General features: G+C 39.5%; 4 protein-coding genes across 8 annotated transcripts; 1 reads left to right on the plus strand and 3 right to left on the minus strand.

The window, feature by feature from the left end:
* Window positions 1-70: 70 nt before the first annotated feature.
* Window positions 71-2,661, minus strand: LOC124645670 (dnaJ homolog shv). Of its 2 annotated transcripts, none has more exons than XM_047185519.1 (5): window positions 2,074-2,661; window positions 1,799-1,975; window positions 1,262-1,429; window positions 641-873; window positions 71-337 (listed from the first exon to the last, which is right to left on the minus strand). In XM_047185519.1, exons 1-4 carry the CDS (start codon window positions 2,521-2,523, stop codon window positions 646-648), a joined length of 1,023 nt encoding a protein of 340 aa, XP_047041475.1. In that variant the 5' UTR covers window positions 2,524-2,661; the 3' UTR covers window positions 71-337; window positions 641-645. The 2 variants fall into 2 exon arrangements, with proteins under 2 accessions (XP_047041475.1, XP_047041474.1); XM_047185518.1 differs by having other exon boundaries at window positions 71-273; window positions 663-873; window positions 2,074-2,659.
* A 562-nt stretch (window positions 2,662-3,223) lies between these two features.
* On the plus strand, window positions 3,224-4,590 carry LOC124645671 (proteasome subunit beta type-7). The gene is made up of 4 exons (XM_047185520.1): window positions 3,224-3,405; window positions 3,493-3,929; window positions 4,007-4,212; window positions 4,393-4,590. The coding sequence occupies exons 1-4, from the start codon at window positions 3,344-3,346 to the stop codon at window positions 4,531-4,533; spliced, it is 846 nt and encodes a 281-aa protein (XP_047041476.1). The 5' UTR covers window positions 3,224-3,343; the 3' UTR covers window positions 4,534-4,590.
* Window positions 4,591-4,619: 29 nt separating this feature from the next.
* LOC124645666 (protein O-mannosyltransferase 1) lies at window positions 4,620-16,052 on the minus strand. 4 transcript variants are annotated; one of them, XM_047185509.1, is made up of 10 exons: window positions 15,966-16,052; window positions 10,186-10,556; window positions 9,611-9,792; window positions 9,212-9,513; window positions 8,636-8,798; window positions 7,593-7,907; window positions 7,148-7,430; window positions 6,732-6,999; window positions 5,956-6,173; window positions 4,620-5,878 (listed from the first exon to the last, which is right to left on the minus strand). In XM_047185509.1, the coding sequence occupies exons 2-10, from the start codon at window positions 10,297-10,299 to the stop codon at window positions 5,387-5,389; spliced, it is 2,337 nt and encodes a 778-aa protein (XP_047041465.1). In that variant the 5' UTR covers window positions 10,300-10,556; window positions 15,966-16,052; the 3' UTR covers window positions 4,620-5,386. The 4 variants fall into 4 exon arrangements, with proteins under 4 accessions (XP_047041465.1, XP_047041464.1, XP_047041462.1 ...); XM_047185508.1 differs by having other exon boundaries at window positions 15,931-16,042; XM_047185506.1 differs by lacking the exon at window positions 15,966-16,052 and adding an exon at window positions 15,799-15,937.
* LOC124645744 lies at window positions 14,422-15,879 on the minus strand. The gene has a single exon (XM_047185620.1). It carries the CDS (start codon window positions 15,877-15,879, stop codon window positions 14,422-14,424), a length of 1,458 nt encoding a protein of 485 aa, XP_047041576.1.
* Window positions 16,053-16,884: the final 832 nt, after the last annotated feature.

Consider the following 16,884-nt stretch of genomic DNA (forward strand, 5'->3'; position numbering starts at 1 on the left):
GTTATTTTGTTATATTTTAATTATGTTTGTGGACCTAGCTGCTGACCATACAAAAATAAAAGACGTACAATATTCTACACTTAGGATGTTTATTATATAAAAAACAATCACATGTATTCACAGGTAACGAAATATCCCTCACACAACAAAACAAGACTTTGTTCATACTGTAGCACTCATTTCACTACTTAAATAAATTAAATTGGCAGTATAGCTACTATAGTCCATTGTATATTTTATTATTTGGTGATTGTTTTAGTATTTTCCTTAGAGCTGAAACAAAATAAGAAAAGATTAGACATGAAGAAATATTAGAGCATGATAGTAGTTTAGTTATGTTTGTATGTACTTTCTAAGTATATCTTAGACACCAATGACTGTGTTTCGGATGGCACGTTAAACTGTAGGTCCCGGCTGTCATTGAACATCCTTGGCAGTCGTTACGGGTAGTCAGAAGCCAGTAAGTCTGACACCAGTCTAACCAAGGGGTATCGGGTTGCCCGGGTAACTGGGTTGAGGAGGTCAGATAGGCAGTCGCTTCTTGTAAAGCACTGGTACTCAGCTGAATCCGGTTAGACTGGAAGCCGACCCCAACATAGTTGGGAAAAGGCTCGGAGGATGATGATAGTAGTTTAGTTATGATTGTCAATAATTTTGAATACCTTCTTTTTCATCATCTGTGAAGTCTTGTTTTGGGAAGTCAATGTCAAAGGTGATGTAGAGATTTCCATGAAGGTTGTTGTTTTCGAAATTAGGCATGCCTTCACCCTTCTTGCGGACACGGGCTCCTGACCACGTTACTTTATCACGGGATACTGTCACTTTGTGACCATCCAAGTGAACCAATTCCATTGTAAAACCAGTAAGTGCATCCTGCAATCATAAATATCATTTTTAGAAGTAATTAATGAATAAGATACTATTCTACATCTTACCATTTCATGTATTGTTATTGAAATGAAAAACTGAATCAAACCTAATACTGTATACAGTACTACGTAAGTGAAACTATTGTAATCACTAGGCAAAATTCAAGATAAGAATTTAATCTGCACATGAAACTAGAGTAACCAAACTATAAAGTTATATAATATTTTAAAGGTAGTTTCACTTGCAGTTCAATTAAATAGAGTATTAAAAGGTTGTATTAAAGCTTACTTTAAAAGGACTTTTCAGGATTTTCAACATGAATATGAACAAAATTATGGATAATACAGCTGACAATTGATGAGGGAGATAAACAGACCAACAAGACAATTACCTGTAGACTTATAGTGACATTGGTGTAGAGATCATCTCCCTTGCGCGTGTACTGTGGGTGCCTCTCTGTTGAGAACACAAATATGAGATCACCAGGCTCTCCGTCCATGTGTGGTTCACCCTCACCTCGTAACCTGGACTTATGACCATCTGGTGCACCTACTTCTACCTGGAAACATAACATGAATTCTATAACTCGGCTAGCAAAGACAGGATTGATAAATGCAGTCTTTGTAATATTATGATTAGCCTAGTCTACAAATGTTGCTCTATCAACACCTGGATTAGTTTATCAATATAGATTGTAAATTAAGCTTTTTTCCTATCAATATTTGGATATTTTTTGAACACTGTGTTAAAAGTATTAGTTACTTTATCAGTATTTATGAAGAGTAAGCTTATGTTAGCTTGTGCACACTCATTTGGTTTTTCACACAAACTTTACCCTCTAACTAAGAAAATTAATTTCATTTATTTTTCACATCACGCTTGAATGAGACATCTATGTATAAAACTAGTAGTAAATATAAAAGCTTACCTCTATCTCTAGTAGCCTCTCTTCATTCACCAATTTCACATTAGGACATTCATCACATACAGTTTGTTGCATCATCTGGAAGCGGCCAGGACCAAGATTCCTGGTGACCATCTCCTGTCTGCAGTTACATTTACGTGTCCCTGACGCTGGTTTTATGACAGGCTTATTTCTGGTTATCTACAAGTAAAAAATAAGATACAATTGATATTTATGGATCAATAGCATTGAAATATATTTAGGCATTAAAACGTATAAGTAGGATATCGATACTATACCTCAATGAAATTTCCATTATATAGTTCTTCCAGGGTGACAGTGATATCCATGACGATATCCGCCCCTCGTGGTGTTTCGTGTTGTTGTGGCTCACCACCAAAGTGGAAACCAAAATCTCCAAAGAAACTGGCAAAAGGATCATTGTTATTCATCATGCCATCTTTCTTCAGGCAATCCTCACCGCAACGGTCATATAGCTCACGCTTTTCAGGGTCCGAAAGAGCCTCGTACGCTGCACCGAGATCTTGGAACTTTTGTGAAGCGTCGGGATCATCTTGATTTTTGTCTGGATGCAGAGCTTTTGCTAATTTTCTGTAAGCTTTTTTGATTTCATTCGTGGTTGCAGACCGAGATACACCAAGGATTTGATAAAAGTCCCGACCGGCCAACGTCAGTACTAACGCAGACGTTAGATAAATTAAACATATATAAGCAGTGTTACTTTGCATTTTGTTAACTTTACACCTAGAATCTAATTTAGAAGCTAAAATAGCTTATAATTCAAGTAAAAATCTGGAATGCTATATTCCTCAACACATTTCGCCTTTTGACTTGACAACAGCAGCAGTTTGACAAAAAGCACGACGAAGACAATTCGTCCACTAGTGATTGGTCCGAATCTTCGCAGTGAGACAAGGACGTAAGCATTGTAAGAATTAAACCAAATGTATCTCTATTCCTTTGAAGTAAAGTCGAAAATAGCACATAAATTAAATTAAATATTATCCAATCATCTGAAGACTCGTAACCTCAATGTTACTAGACCAAAATAAACTGTTCTTAGGGTGCTTTACATTCGCAGATTTTATAAAGATATCTCTAGGCGGCTGGTTGATACTTTTCGTGACCAAAGGGCTAGTTTTCGGACAAACGATTAGCATGGTAATCCTACGAGGTAAGCTGCTTCTTTTTAGTTGTAGGTTTTTACTGGAATAGTTTTTAATATATGTTATTATGGTAAATAAATAAAATAGATTGATGTAAAAAATATCGTTTTAAGGTTCGCCCACAGACTATCGGGCGTGACCATTGACATATAACCATCATATAACTATAATTCTAAGCTCGATGGGCGTGACTCTATTGTTATATCTACGACATCTGTGGTTTGTTCGCATTTTTGAAAAGTCATTGCGCTTGTTTATGGTATGACAAACAATTTTTTGACAGTGACGTGCGCTTACAACAACGATTTGCTTGCAGAAATACAATTCGGTTTATAACCAACATAAATACTAAACTTTCATTTATCAGTAAAAGAACGAAGATATGGCTTCCATCCTTGTACCAGAAGTCCCAGCTCCAGGATTCTCATTTGAGAACTGCCAACGGTAACTATGTTTCCTTTTCTCTTTCAGCTTGTTAATGTAGATATTGAATCGGAATTGAGTCTCAAGTTATTCTTCCTTTTTTAACAGAAATGCATTCTTGGCCAACAAAGGATTCCCGGCCCCTACAGCGACTAAAACCGGTACCACCATCGTGGGTATTATCTTCGCCGATGGTGTAATTCTCGGGGCTGACACAAGGGCTACTGAAAATACTGTTGTATCTGACAAAAACTGCCAAAAAATACATTACTTGGCAGGCAATATGTATTGTTGTGGTGCCGGCACTGCTGCTGATACCGAGATGACTACACAAACTGTCGCATCGCAATTAGAGTTGCAGAGACTGCATACAGGGCGCACAGTCCCCGTGGAGACGGCGGCGACTTTATTGAAGCGTATGCTGTTCCGTTACCAAGGTTACATTGGTGCTGCTTTAGTTCTTGGTGGTGTTGATAGAACTGGTCCTCATATCTACTGCATTTACCCTCATGGATCGGTTGATAAATTACCATATGCAACTATGGGTAAGTATCAACTTTTTATTTATTTGATCATTTTGTTTTTGTTGTTATATATGCTAATGGCAAAATATTCTGATCAGGTTCTGGATCCCTGGCTGCCATGGCAGTGTTTGAAGCTGGTTGGAAACCAAACATGAGCGAGGAAGAAGGAAAAAAACTGGTCCGTGATGCAATTGCTGCCGGTATCTTCAATGATCTGGGATCAGGTTCCAATGTGGACTTGTGTGTCATTCGTGGCACTGGACCTGCTCAGTACCTCAGGACTTATGAGGAAGCCAATGTTAAGGTAACAATTAATTTAAAATATTTATAGCAGAAAAAATGAATAATAATTACAATAAGTACAATAGAATAAGTTACATACTGTGGTTATTGTATATACTCCCATTAGCCACTATTGTAAGGATAGGGTTCAGTGTAAGAACACACAAGATATCAAATATGACAAAAAACATTTCTGTTTCAGGGTAGGAAGCAAGGCTCATACAGATATGCTCTGGGCACTACAGCTGTGCTGAAACAACGTGTCATTCCCCTGGAGGTGACGTCAGTGAACATCTGCTGTCCCCAACCCATGGAAGTGGAACCTTCACACAGTCGCCGTTAACTTCCATGAAATGTATAATTCCTTTCAGTTCTAAAATAAATGTATCATTTTTTCTTACAATTTGTTTTAATTGAAACAACCTCCAGTATAAAATAATAATTTAATGTTATTTAATTATACAAATACTTATGGACGGAATCACTTCAGGTATCATTAAATATTTATAATCTAGTTATATAATAAGTTAAGTATTTGATCTTTCTCAGTTCTGGTACACAAAAAAGTTACTAATATCGATTACATTGATGAGATACGTGAGATAAACTTGTCTTCATTTACACTTACAAATATAAACCTACAAAGTAAGGCCATTATGATGGATGGCCACTAGATGGATTATTACGGAAGCATGCATCCTACCGAGTACCTCTACCATAATTTACTTATCTAAATCTTTTTAAAGATTCTTCTCCGTTCAGATTGTGCTCTGGATGCTTTCCCCATTATGCTGGAGTAGTTTTCCCTAGTATCTTCCCCTCTCTTACAATTTAGTTGCAAGGGTTACAGAAAAGATATTGACTCTGTCAGGGAACGTTACCGTAACACGTAACAGCCGTTTCACACTGGCCGATTTTTCGCTTAGTTCATTTGTAAATAATTTCCAACTACCGATAGAAAAATGATCTTTAAAGAAAATTTAACCAAAAATAATAAATAGCTTAATTTGTCAAGAATCTTAGCTTACCTGGTAAGATACTATGATGGTAAAGCTTAATGCTTCCTTAACAATAATTTGTGTGTAGCAGAATTTAACTTAAAAACTTATAATAATATCTGTTAAACTGTTAATATACAAGAAAGTGACAAGATCTTTGAAATGGCAGCTTAAAAAAATATAAAATGATAATATTCATCATCCTTTTTTATGGATTATGAAGTCCCAAGTATCCTTCCATCTGAGATTCAGAAGGTCATTTTCAGTCAAGTCAGTGTTGCCATAGTTGAGAACACTGAATTTTTTAAAGGTCAGTACAACATATGCCAACCATATTGCAATACATATAATGAATATGTTTGTAACTGCGCGAGTTTTTTCTTGTGACTGGAGAATATAATATATGTGGTCGATGACAAAAGAGAGAAGTAAAATTTTAAAGGTATAAGCAGGCAGATAATGATGAAGAAACAATGTACGATCCATGAAGAAATAAGGAAGGTAGTGGATCCAATATCCTAAAAAGAGAATAAAACCAGCATCATAAAACTTTTGCAATGCAAATGATGGTAGGTCCGTGCAGGCGCGACGCTGACGGATGGCGTACAGCGCGAGGAAGATGCTGTACAGCAGAACACAGATGGAGCCAGTGTACCACGTTATTAGATTTCCGATTAAATGAACTTGAGCCTGAAAGTAAACATACAAATGAATGAAGAAAAGTAACTTGCAAATTGTACATTTTGCTCGATTACTTAAAAACTTACGTTAGAATTAGGTGATAACCAATATGCGATAGACCTTACGAGTAATGGCCATTCGGAAGGGTCGCTGGCGAACATATGGCCATGAGGAGCATCAGGCGCATGTGCTATCATTTTGTATTGCAACTCCGCAAACTTTTCCCAAAATGTCAACTGCGTTACGGCAGTTGGTATCATTTCTGCACTAACAAGTTCCCGTTCCCTTTCTTTCCTGTCCTCAGCTAAAAATAAATAAAAGAAAACAATCAATATAAACATATTATTAGCTATACTTTTAAATACTGAAATACATATGTGAATCTGAGGCGTCGTCCTAATTGGCAGCGATCGCACGATGGCGCGATGCGTTTTTCATTTCACGATCTCACTATCTCACTTGCGAGGTTCAAATAGGACACTCTGATGAAATCTGTATGTTTGTTTTTTAACTCATCGAACGACGAGAACGCATCGTGTCATCGTACAATAGCTGTCAATTAGGACGACGTCTTAGATGAAAAACGCATCGCGCCATCGCACGATCGCTGCCAATTAGGACGACGCCTGAAGAGAATGCTATGAAGCACTTGAATCTGAAATCTAGATAAGAGTACCTACTTACATAAAAGAAAGTCGTATCGTATTAGTATGGCTTACTTTTTGTGAGCATTCGGCTACGGAAAGCAGTTATATCGGAACGCGGGGGCAACCGCGAAGGAATTCATAGATAATAAAAAGTAGGTAGTTTAGACAATATGGTTTTAACCGTCAACAACGGAAAGCATGCATAACTTGCTTACCCTTCGTATATCGATGTTCTTCAACATTCCATACTGTGTCTTGGTGCGTCAGGACTTTATCAGCGACTACTTCATGCTGGTGGAAGCCCCACGAAGGTAACTGGCGGCCACTAAAACGCAGCGCCGACCCAGAGTCAACATGCACCAATCTAACTAAAGAACGGATGCTATCCCAAGTGGCGTCTTCGCTGTCACGGTTCACAATATCGACTCGCCAAAGATTCTGTGCTGACATAGATACATTGTAGTCGATGTAGCAAGAAACTTCCTGAAAACAATATTGGATTTAGTATTAGAATAAATAAGCGCAGAATTAGAATATTTAGTACCTTTAATCTTGGAAAAACTCTTGTTATATAAACTCTGTCTCATTAAATGTTACAATTAACTTATTTTAGAGTGAAGGCAGTAAGTACCTGAGACTGAGGCGATACAGGTGCTGCCACATCATGCGAGTTCAACGCGCGGCTCGTGATGCCGTGGAGCAACTGCACAACATCTCCGTGTCGTATGGCGTCGGGCGGGCGCGACACCGACAGCGAGGCCTGGTCGGGCCGCTTCACTATCCACCAGTTGTTCACGTCCTTGAAACTGTAGCACGTCACCTGTTGCTGGTGCGAGGAGCCGCGCCCGTCCGTGTACCGCACCGGGTACACGTGCGCGTGCGAGTGCAGCCAGCACGTGCGCCCGTGAGTGTGCCTACGACCAAAATTATTATGATGAAATTAAATCCCATAATTCGTGCATCATTGAATTATTTTGCATCAAAAAGGCACACGGAGAAAAAAGGGTTTAGTGGCTAATAAACACGTCGTTACTGAATTGTGCCGTAAAGAGGGTACTGAAATATTTGGTTCTCACCTGAGAGTTATCTGAGAACCATGTGCCACATGTAATGGTTGCCCCCGGGTAATACTGGCAAGCCCACCTTGTAGCGAAGCTTGAAATGCGCTTGTCATGACACTGTCGTGTGGCCCAGCTTTTGGTAGCATCGCCAGGTGTGCATAGAATACACTCACATATAGTGCAAATGGTATAACGGTGAGGACAATCAGCCTCCATAGTGCTGACCACGTAAGGCGTAGTACCGATTGCGTACACCCAATGCGCTTCCAAATTTGCCTTCCGACAAGGAATACTGCTAGGAAGTAAGAATAAACCCCTGAATATTTCACTCTGCAACAAGAATGCATTAAATCATTATTTAGATATGGTGCCTTCTTGTAAGACTTCTCATCCACCTCAAAGTTGGTAGGATATATGGCACAAGCCCATCTTTAACATAACATAATCAAACATAACATAAATTATAATTAGTTTCTTCATGGTTTTCTGCAAAACGCAGATCCCAAGATCAGTCTTTTACTTCAAACACATACTACTTTCATGCAAACTTCCAACTACTTATCCTTGATATTTATAGATAGAATATTTCCGATCAAAATTATCGATCAAAAAATGTCTTCTATAAAAGAATTACTTTTGTTCCTAACCATGATCTAACCATGGGTCAACGGGTTACGGCGCCAGCCGGCGCCTAAGGGCTTTCTTTCATGTTTCATAAACATACAGGCGTATCGGGAAGACAAGGGTCTGTATCATATGTATAGGATCTGCATGAGCTTAAATTTGCTTTGCAGTTGATGCCTGTTTCGAAAATTCCGTTTTTGGAACCTGTATTTTTATTTGGTTAAGATAGTGATTTTAACAATCCTACCAACCATAAGCTGGGTGTGAATCAAAATACCCATGGTTGTTAACATTAATTGGAATTGCTAATTTTATTTACATACAAAACTGTTAAACAATTTGACAATTTTAGATGATACATGAAAATCAAAAGTTAATGACCTGTTGATGTAATTGTTGTATGCAGAAGTATAAAAACATATTATTATACTCACGAGAAGCAGCAGCCAAGTGCCAAAGCTGCAATGCAAAGCCAGACAAAACTTGCAAAGCCAGTTCGACGGGTACTCTTAATAGCACACAAAATTCCATACAATCCAAACAATATTTGAATACTTTCTAGTAACATGAACCTTGACTGAGCTAAAAAACAATTTTCTGAAAGCATGCAAAATAATCTATCATTAACAACAACTACTATTTTATATGACTCACTTCAATAACATTTGCATCACCTTTACTGAAACTTTCTAAACCTTGAAAACCTTGTAAAGGTCAAACTAAACGATTCATATCTTATATTGCGTTAAAATGTTACAGTTAAGGAAGATGTTAATGTTAGCTATTTAAGTTATTCATATGAGAAAATCCTACTTATGTTATAAATGTGAAAGTTTGTGAGAATGTATGGATGTATGTTTGTTATTCAATGACGCAAAAACGGCTGGACCAATTTGATTGAAATTTGGTATGTAGATAGGTGATACCCTGGATTAACACATAGGCTACTTTTTATGAACTCACCATGCGGGCGAAGCCGCTGGCGGAAGCTAGTAATAATATAAACTCACCAAATAGGACAAGCAGACCTGCCAGAACCGCAGTCCAGTGATAGAAAGATATTTCTAACATTAATTGATATGTTACTGCTACCAACATACTGCCCGCTAGTGCTGGTATAAGCCGCAAAGCCGTCACTGGCACATTGTCTGTGTAGGGTGTGCCTATTCTGTCAAATGTGAAGTTCCCATCATAGCCAGCAGCTCGGCCAGCTAGATATAACAACTGCTTTCCAAGAGGTGGATGGGCATCAAAGAAGAAAATTCCTTTTGTATACAAAGACACATAGCGGCCGTAGTGTAATTCATCAAACCTAGGAAATAAAAAATTAAACGTTTAAAAATTGTTCACAACATACATACTCAGACATTAGTAGATAATGATAAATGTACAATTGTAGCAAAACTTACACTATATAATGAGGTTCATCAAGGTTGGGTAGTCTTGTACACAGGGCCAATGCTAATAAGCCAAGAAACACCAGATTTATTTCCAAACGCAAGTACACACCTAATGGGCCCTGATCAGTCTTGGCAGATAATGTCTCTTTTTGTATTGGCTCAGGGTCCACTGCTGCTGGAGTATCATCTCTCTATAAAAAGTAAGATATTCATTATTTTGGATATTTTGGTACTATTTTCATATATAATTATCTAATAAAGAGAAACATTTCATTGTAAGTTTGTAAGGGCTACCGAACCAATTTGAAAGCTTCACTATTCCCAAGTAAAATATGCTACATTTTATACCAGCCCGGGAGTAACTTCCCCGTAAACGGGAGCACGTGGCACAGGAGTAACTTTAACTAAAGAACGTTTTAGAAACTAAAAAAGTTGCCGCATATGAAATGTTACAACCTGCCTTGCCTTGCCTGCAGTACCTACTTTGAACTTTGTAGAGTTAGTATTCGGTCAAACGTTTTTCTTTTCAATCAGGTCAATTGTTATTTTGATTCTTGTTTACGATGATTATTTTAGTGACTTACTGATTCTGTCCCATTATTTACAGTGTCTTTAAAGTAACTGTTCCTGGCAAGTTCACTGACCTCCTTAATTTTCTTTTTGTTTTGTCGATTTTTTATATCCGTTGAAACATCCATGTTACTAAGTTTTAATTTTATTATCCGTTCCCAACAGTTTTCATTTAAGTTTATTTAGTTAGAGGCATTAAATTATCCCATCATTACTTTTCAACCGCGTCAACAGGTCTTCTTCTTCTTCTTCTTCTTTTTGTTTATGGCTCCTTCATTTGTATCGAAGATTTTGCCAACGTCAAGGTAGGAAATGACACTGATCGGTTTTTAATTAAAAATAAAATAATACTTATTATTCTCTAGTGACTACAGCGATTGTAGAGCTGAAAAAGGGGGACAAAACATTTGTTAGTATTTGTGACAAACACGAGACGGCACAGCTGTTAGAACATAAATGATTAATTGTCAGTATTGTCAATGTCATACATATTTGAAGTAAGAGCGAAAAAGTAACATCGAAACATCGAAACAATAATAACTATTGTGAGTATAGGCGGTGAATTATGTTATATATATATCTGATTAATACTAATAAACTTATATAACGTTTTAATAATGGGAGAATGGACTAGGGTTAGTAAAAAAGGAATGTTAATAGGACGTGGGATGTCATTAGGAAGGAGGTCATAAAGGGGCGTAATAAGACGGGGGCAGGAAAAGAATAAGTGTTCCAGAGTACCCTCCTCCAGGCCACATTCACAGATAGAATGATCTCTGACTCTGATCTTAGCCAAAAAAACTGGAGTACAGACAAAACCAAGCCGCAATCGAATGATGACCGATGTAGCCAATTTCTTAAAATTCTTGTGTTTACTAAACCAAGCTTTGTGAGGAATAGAAGGTTGAATGGATCCGAAGAATTTACCTTTGACTTTACGGGTTTTCTGCCAAAGGGAATCCCAGCTCTTCATCATAGAAGGTTTGGCGGTGCAGCACAGATCTCGAGGGAAACAAGTCCTGAGGTAAGAATCATCTCCATTTCGAATTGCTACCTTGGCAAGTGAATCTGCATTATCGTTACCCACGATGCCCGAGTGACTGGGGATCCAGGCCAAAGTAACTTGAATACCTGAAGAGTGACATTTAAACAGAAGTTGCTTGATCTGAAGAATAATGGGGAAGTTATGACGAGCACGAAAAGGAAATTTTATCAAATCTTGAAGGCAGCTTAGAGAGTCAGAAAGAATTAAAGTTTTGTTTAGACTATGAGAATCGACGTATTTAACAGCTTCTAAAAGGGCTATTGATTCCCCTGTATAGATAGAGGAGTGTGGAGAAACTTTATTGCTCAGAATAATTTTATATTTAGGGATCCACACCGCAGTTCCCACAATGCCATCTTCTGAAATTTTGGAAGCATCAGTGTACATAGTGAGCCAGTCTTGCCAGTCTTCGGTTAAAATCTTATTTAATTTATTATTAGCACCAGGGTCATGTTTGGAAATACCGAGGCTGAGAATGACTTTCGGTTGAAAGAGTAACGTTTCGAAACTAACTTCAAAAAGAGGGTTAGTATTGGACTGGACTAGGGATATGTGGGGATCATTGACTTTACTGTAGCTGTTAATAAGGGGAGGAGGAAGTTTGTGTGACCAGTAACGGGAAGAGGCAATAAGCTCATGCAGTGTTTTTAAAAGAGGAAGAAGGGGGTGGGATTTAATTTGGAGAGCTTTGAAAAAGAATCTATCCGAGAGGTATTGTCTGCGTAAGTTAAGAGGAGGATCCAAACATTCCACCTGCAGAGCGTTTATAGGGGAACATTTCATAGCTCCTGTAATAATTCGCAAACATTTGGCTTGGATCTTATCCAATTTGGCTAAGGCAATTTTGTTACATGGCTCCAACAGAAAGCTGCCGTAGTCAAAGTGGCTCCGGATTATGGCATTATAAAGGATTCTTTGGGTTGATGGGTGAGCACCCCACCGAACCCCAGAAAGGGCACGTAGGGCGTTCACACCTTTTTCACATTTTTTGCTAATGTATTCTAGATGGTGAAGGCCAGATAATTTAGAGTCAAGAATTATACCGAGAAATTTAATTTTGTCAAGAGTAGAAATGGGAACATTATCAATAGATAGGTTAATAGGGGGGATATTACGTTTGCGAGAAAAGACAACCGCATTGCATTTAGGCACTGATAGGCTAAGGCCATGGTCGCATAGCCACTGATTGAGGTAGTATAGAGCAGAGTTTAAGCGAGAAGAGGCATCTTGAGGGGAGGAGAAACTATAATAGAGGGCAATATCATCCGCGTACTGTAGAATTTTGCAGAAGCAGTTAACCGAAGACTCTAAATCGTGAGTGTATAAGTTATACAGGATAGGGCTTAAGACCGAGCCCTGGGGCAGGCCTTTCCAGACTAAACGGGATGGGGAAACGGAATGTTGATGACGGATAGTGATCGTTCGAGACATTAGCATGTTGCAGATTATGTTAACCAACCTCACAGGAACACTCAGCTGATGCATCTTCTGCCTGAGTAGTGGAAGTTGGACGTTATCATAAGCTGATGCAACATCAAGAAAGACACCAACTACGCTTTCATTTTTTGAAAAAGCGATTCGAACATCCGAAACGAAAATGCTAAGGCTGTCCAGAGTACCCATTCCTCTTCGGAAGCCAAACTGAGAAGGAGATAAGATGCCTTTACTTTCCAAAAACCATTCAAGCCGGTTCTTGATAAGGTTCTCCATGATTTTAGCCAGAACAGAGGACAGAGCAATGGGTCTGTATGAGGATGAATCTTTTGGATTTTTACCAGGCTTTAATATTGGAATGATAATTTGGCATTTCCAAGACTCGGGGACTACCCCAGAGAGGAAGAAAGAGTTGAAAAGGTTGAGGAGTATTTGTTTACAAAGAGAAGAGGATTTACAGATGAAAGAATATGGGATACCATCTACACCCGGGGCGGAATCCCGCAGATGGTCCAAAGCACAAGATAATTCAGAAAGAGAAAAAGGTTCATCGAATTTATCAGAAGAGGGGGGAGGAGAGTCTGACAAGGAAAGGCATTCAAAACTAGGGACAGAGGGAGGGGCTAGCTTACTTATGAAGTCTTCTAGCCAGCAACTGGAGTCATTGGAAGAAATGTCTGAGGAATGGGCGTCTAAGACTCTGCGATATGCCTTAATTCTTTTCCAGACTATCGATACTGGTGAACGGGGAGACAACGATTCGCAGAAGTTATGCCAACCAGATTTTTTCTTTTTCGCCAATAATCTGCAGGTGCGTGCCGAAGTTTTCTTAAGATCGAGATAATTGGTCATATTAATAGAGGATGCGTATCGGATTTCTGCTTCTCTCCGTTTTCGAACGCTATCGGTGCACTCGGCGTCCCACCATGGAGGGGAGGAAATAAATTTCCGGGCAGAGTTTTTTAGGGGGATAGACGCGTCAGCCGCACGTTTTAAAGAGGAGACAAAATTTTCATAGACGTCATGGGAATTAGAGGAGTTTACCTGGGGAAGGGTGTGAAGTTCTGAATCTACCAAGGAAGAAAATTTACCCCAGTCAGCTTGAAGGAGGCGATATTTCTGGAGAGGTTGAATGGGAGGGTTAGGGGAGAAGGAATTATGAAAAGTAATTAAGATGGGGAAATGGTCACTGCCATATGAATTAGGCAGGACAGACCAAGAGAGAATTGAGACTAGAGTGGGAGAGGCAAAAGAAAGGTCAGGGACACTAGCATTTTGTGTAGGGGAGACCCTACGGGTAGCAGATCCATCATTCAGGACACAGAGGTTCATATCATCTAGTAGGTCTAGTAGAAAGCTAGATGAGGGATCATTAGTATGAGAACCCCAGAGCGTGTGACGGCAATTAAAATCGCCTAGCACCACCAAAGGGCTGGGAATGGTGGAGAGAATATGGTTAAATTCAGACAGGATGTTGGCATTAGGGTGAGGAATGTAGGCGGAAACAAAGGAGACGTCCATGGCTCTAATGGCAACAACATGGAGACCAGGATTATGTAGAGGGATGGGAATCTGGGAAAAGGGGACTGATCTGCTAACCAGCAGGGCGCATCCCGCTCGACCGTCGTCTCTGTCATCCCGGAGACACGAGAAACCAGGAACCCTAAAAGGGGACCCCGGCCTCAACCATGTCTCCGACAAGGCAAAAACAACGGGATTGTGGCGATTCAATAGGAACAGTAAATCGTGCTTTTTTTGAGTGATACTTCTGCTATTCCATTGAAGGATCTTTGGCATTTCTACGGATCCAAGATTGAAGCAGCTGCTCAACAAGTATGAGGACGTTGTTCGGTATGGCATCACTAAATTTGGAGAGGATGTTGATAAGGGAGCAAGTGAGAAGTTCAATAAGGTTATCATTAGGAGTACAAAGGGGAGTGGATTCTGTGTTAGGAGGCTGCTGTAAAGCACAGCCATTTGGCTGAGAGGAATTGGGGGACGATACAATCGACCTATGGGCCTGAACATCGTATGACTTGCTCAGCTCGGGTCTAGGTCTGGGGGAACGGAAAACTGTTTTGGTGTACGATGTTTTGGAGGGGGAGGCAGATGGAGAAGAAGGAGACAAGAGAGGGGAAGCAAAAAGCTGAGAGAAGTCGGGAGCAAGAGCCTGTGTGGAATGGTATTGTGGGGAGTTCGCCGTGACGTTAGAGTAGAAGCGTTTAACTCGCGGGAATCTTGCAGACGCCTCACTATAGCTGAGGTTTTCCTGAGACATAACCATTTTGATATTTTTTTGGCGTGAATGTTCAGGGCATTGATCGTCTGTAGCCTTGTGGTTGCCACCATCGCATAAAATGCAAGTTACCTGTGAGTCAGGGACGTTGCAGCTGTCACCAGGATGCGGCTGAGCGCATTTAAAGCATCGAGCTTTCGACCTACACTGAGAGCGAATGTGGCCAAAACGGAGGCAGTTGCGGCATTGGATTGTTGGGAGATGATAGACTGAGACAGGGAGGGAGGCATTGTAACAGAAAACTCTCTCTGGGAGAGTTTGACCAGCGAAAGTCAGAACCACCGTAGAAGAAGGGGACCACGTTACTGTATCCCCTTTCTTATTTTTAAAGTTGAGGCGTCTAGCCCGAATGACCTCCCCACAATTGCGAGGAGTTTCTACCCCTGAGACTAAGTCCTCCAAGGTCCAGTCGGTAGGGATATCCCTGACAATGCCCATACGAGTAATTTGGAAGCGGGGGATTTTAGCACTATAGTTATTTGAGGTAAGAAAGTCACTCTCCACAAAACTATTGGCCTCCGAAGCAGTCTTGAATTCAATGGCGAGTTTATTGCGTCCTAGGGACTTAATTCCACCTTCAGAAATGCCTTTGACGTTATTTTTGTGCAAGAACTGAGCGAACTTCAGGACTTTTAAAGTTGTACCAGTGGCAGGATCAGGCTCAATTTTGGATACAAAAACAGTGAAGGGTGCTCTGTCACACTCATTGTAGAAAAGTTTGGAGTTGGTTTCGAATCCAGGCTTCGAAAAAACCGACTGAATTGAATCAGACGGAGGTCTGTTTTTCTTGGATTCAATGGAGGAATCTGAATCCGCAGGTCGTTTAAGGGCAGATCTCTGCTGAAGACTTACATTTATGTCTTGGGAACAATCTAAGATGTCTATATCTGGAGGAACCCCTCCACCCCCATCAGGGGGTTCTTTGTCACTCATTTCCTTGGGAAATGAGTGTTAAATACTTAGACTATATAAATTTAGACTTACAAAAATCCTTCACCAAACAAAAAACAAAAACACACCACAGAAACAGCACTAAAACCTCTTTCCGAAAGCAAAATTTAAGGTTAAGTAAGCACACCGTGTCAAGACCAAACCTCGAATCAACTATCGTCAACAGGTCAACAACAAACTAGCAACTGACAGTCATGACAGACGTCAAACAGACAGTCGTGACGTTAGCATATTGACGTAGATAATATTATAGATTATGTAGGCAATGTTGCCATTGCAAACTGGTTTAAAACTACAGATTATAAATGGTTTATGAGGTAATGAACTACAGCTGTCCCCGTGGATGCCTAAGTTACGTTCCAATGTTGTGGTAGACAGAGTATTTTCTGTCTACACCACCGAATTAATACCAAGTAATAAGTTTATTTATTTTATACAATGTATACATTATATATACAAACTTAAACTACTTATCTTTATACAAAACTAAAAATAAAATACTATATACAAAAAAACTTTTTACAAAAAAATAAAACCGACTCCCAAAAACACTGAAAAGCAAAAAAAACTATTCTTAGGTGGTCCGAGCGTTGTAATTATTGTATTTTCTACTAGTGCATTCAGATAGATTCCACAATGAGGGATTTTCTTTCTCATCTTATCCTAGACGGCGCTGATTTTAGTCCGTTTCCGTTACTGGAAGGAAAGGCCGACAGTCACTTTCTTAGGTACATTTTTTTTTCAAAAAGAAATCCTCCAATTGTGAAGCGGCTTTAGGAGCTGACTTAATGAATATACAAGGTATATCAAGCGGGACTGCGGGATTGTTCAAAAGAGATATCGCTACCCTGGGCACACAAAGGGCTTCAGACGGAATAAAAGGTTTACTCAATAGAAATCTGACACCTTAGAAACTACACACTAAATAACAGAAGAAAAAGGAATTTCCCAGTTACAGTGGAAGCTTTCACTTTTATTACGAGCGAG

The sequence above is a fragment of the Helicoverpa zea genome, chromosome 3, assembly GCF_022581195.2.
Source record: "Helicoverpa zea isolate HzStark_Cry1AcR chromosome 3, ilHelZeax1.1, whole genome shotgun sequence".
Taxonomy (NCBI): Eukaryota; Metazoa; Arthropoda; class Insecta; order Lepidoptera; family Noctuidae; genus Helicoverpa; species Helicoverpa zea.

What these genes read in the sequence shown, in the direction of transcription:
- LOC124645670 (XM_047185518.1), bottom strand. Translation starts at nt 2,523, where the DNA reads ATGCAAAGTAACACTGCTTATATATGTTTAATTTATCTAACGTCTGCG. An exon ending in ATAATGGAAATTTCATTGAG is followed by an intron (nt 1,976 to 2,073) that starts GTATAGTATCGA and finishes TTTTACTTGTAG; the next exon opens with ATAACCAGAAATAAGCCTGT. An exon ending in ATGTCACTATAAGTCTACAG is followed by an intron (nt 874 to 1,261) that starts GTAATTGTCTTG and finishes TTATGATTGCAG; the next exon opens with GATGCACTTACTGGTTTTAC.
- LOC124645671 (XM_047185520.1), top strand. Translation starts at nt 3,344, where the DNA reads ATGGCTTCCATCCTTGTACCAGAAGTCCCAGCTCCAGGATTCTCATTT. An exon ending in TCATTTGAGAACTGCCAACG is followed by an intron (nt 3,406 to 3,492) that starts GTAACTATGTTT and finishes CTTTTTTAACAG; the next exon opens with AAATGCATTCTTGGCCAACA. An exon ending in ATGAGGAAGCCAATGTTAAG is followed by an intron (nt 4,213 to 4,392) that starts GTAACAATTAAT and finishes TTTCTGTTTCAG; the next exon opens with GGTAGGAAGCAAGGCTCATA.
- LOC124645666 (XM_047185509.1), bottom strand. Translation starts at nt 10,299, where the DNA reads ATGGATGTTTCAACGGATATAAAAAATCGACAAAACAAAAAGAAAATT. An exon ending in TAAATAATGGGACAGAATCA is followed by an intron (nt 9,793 to 10,185) that starts GTAAGTCACTAA and finishes TACTTTTTATAG; the next exon opens with AGAGATGATACTCCAGCAGC. An exon ending in GATGAACCTCATTATATAGT is followed by an intron (nt 9,514 to 9,610) that starts GTAAGTTTTGCT and finishes TTTATTTCCTAG; the next exon opens with GTTTGATGAATTACACTACG.
- LOC124645744 (XM_047185620.1), bottom strand. Translation starts at nt 15,879, where the DNA reads ATGAGTGACAAAGAACCCCCTGATGGGGGTGGAGGGGTTCCTCCAGAT.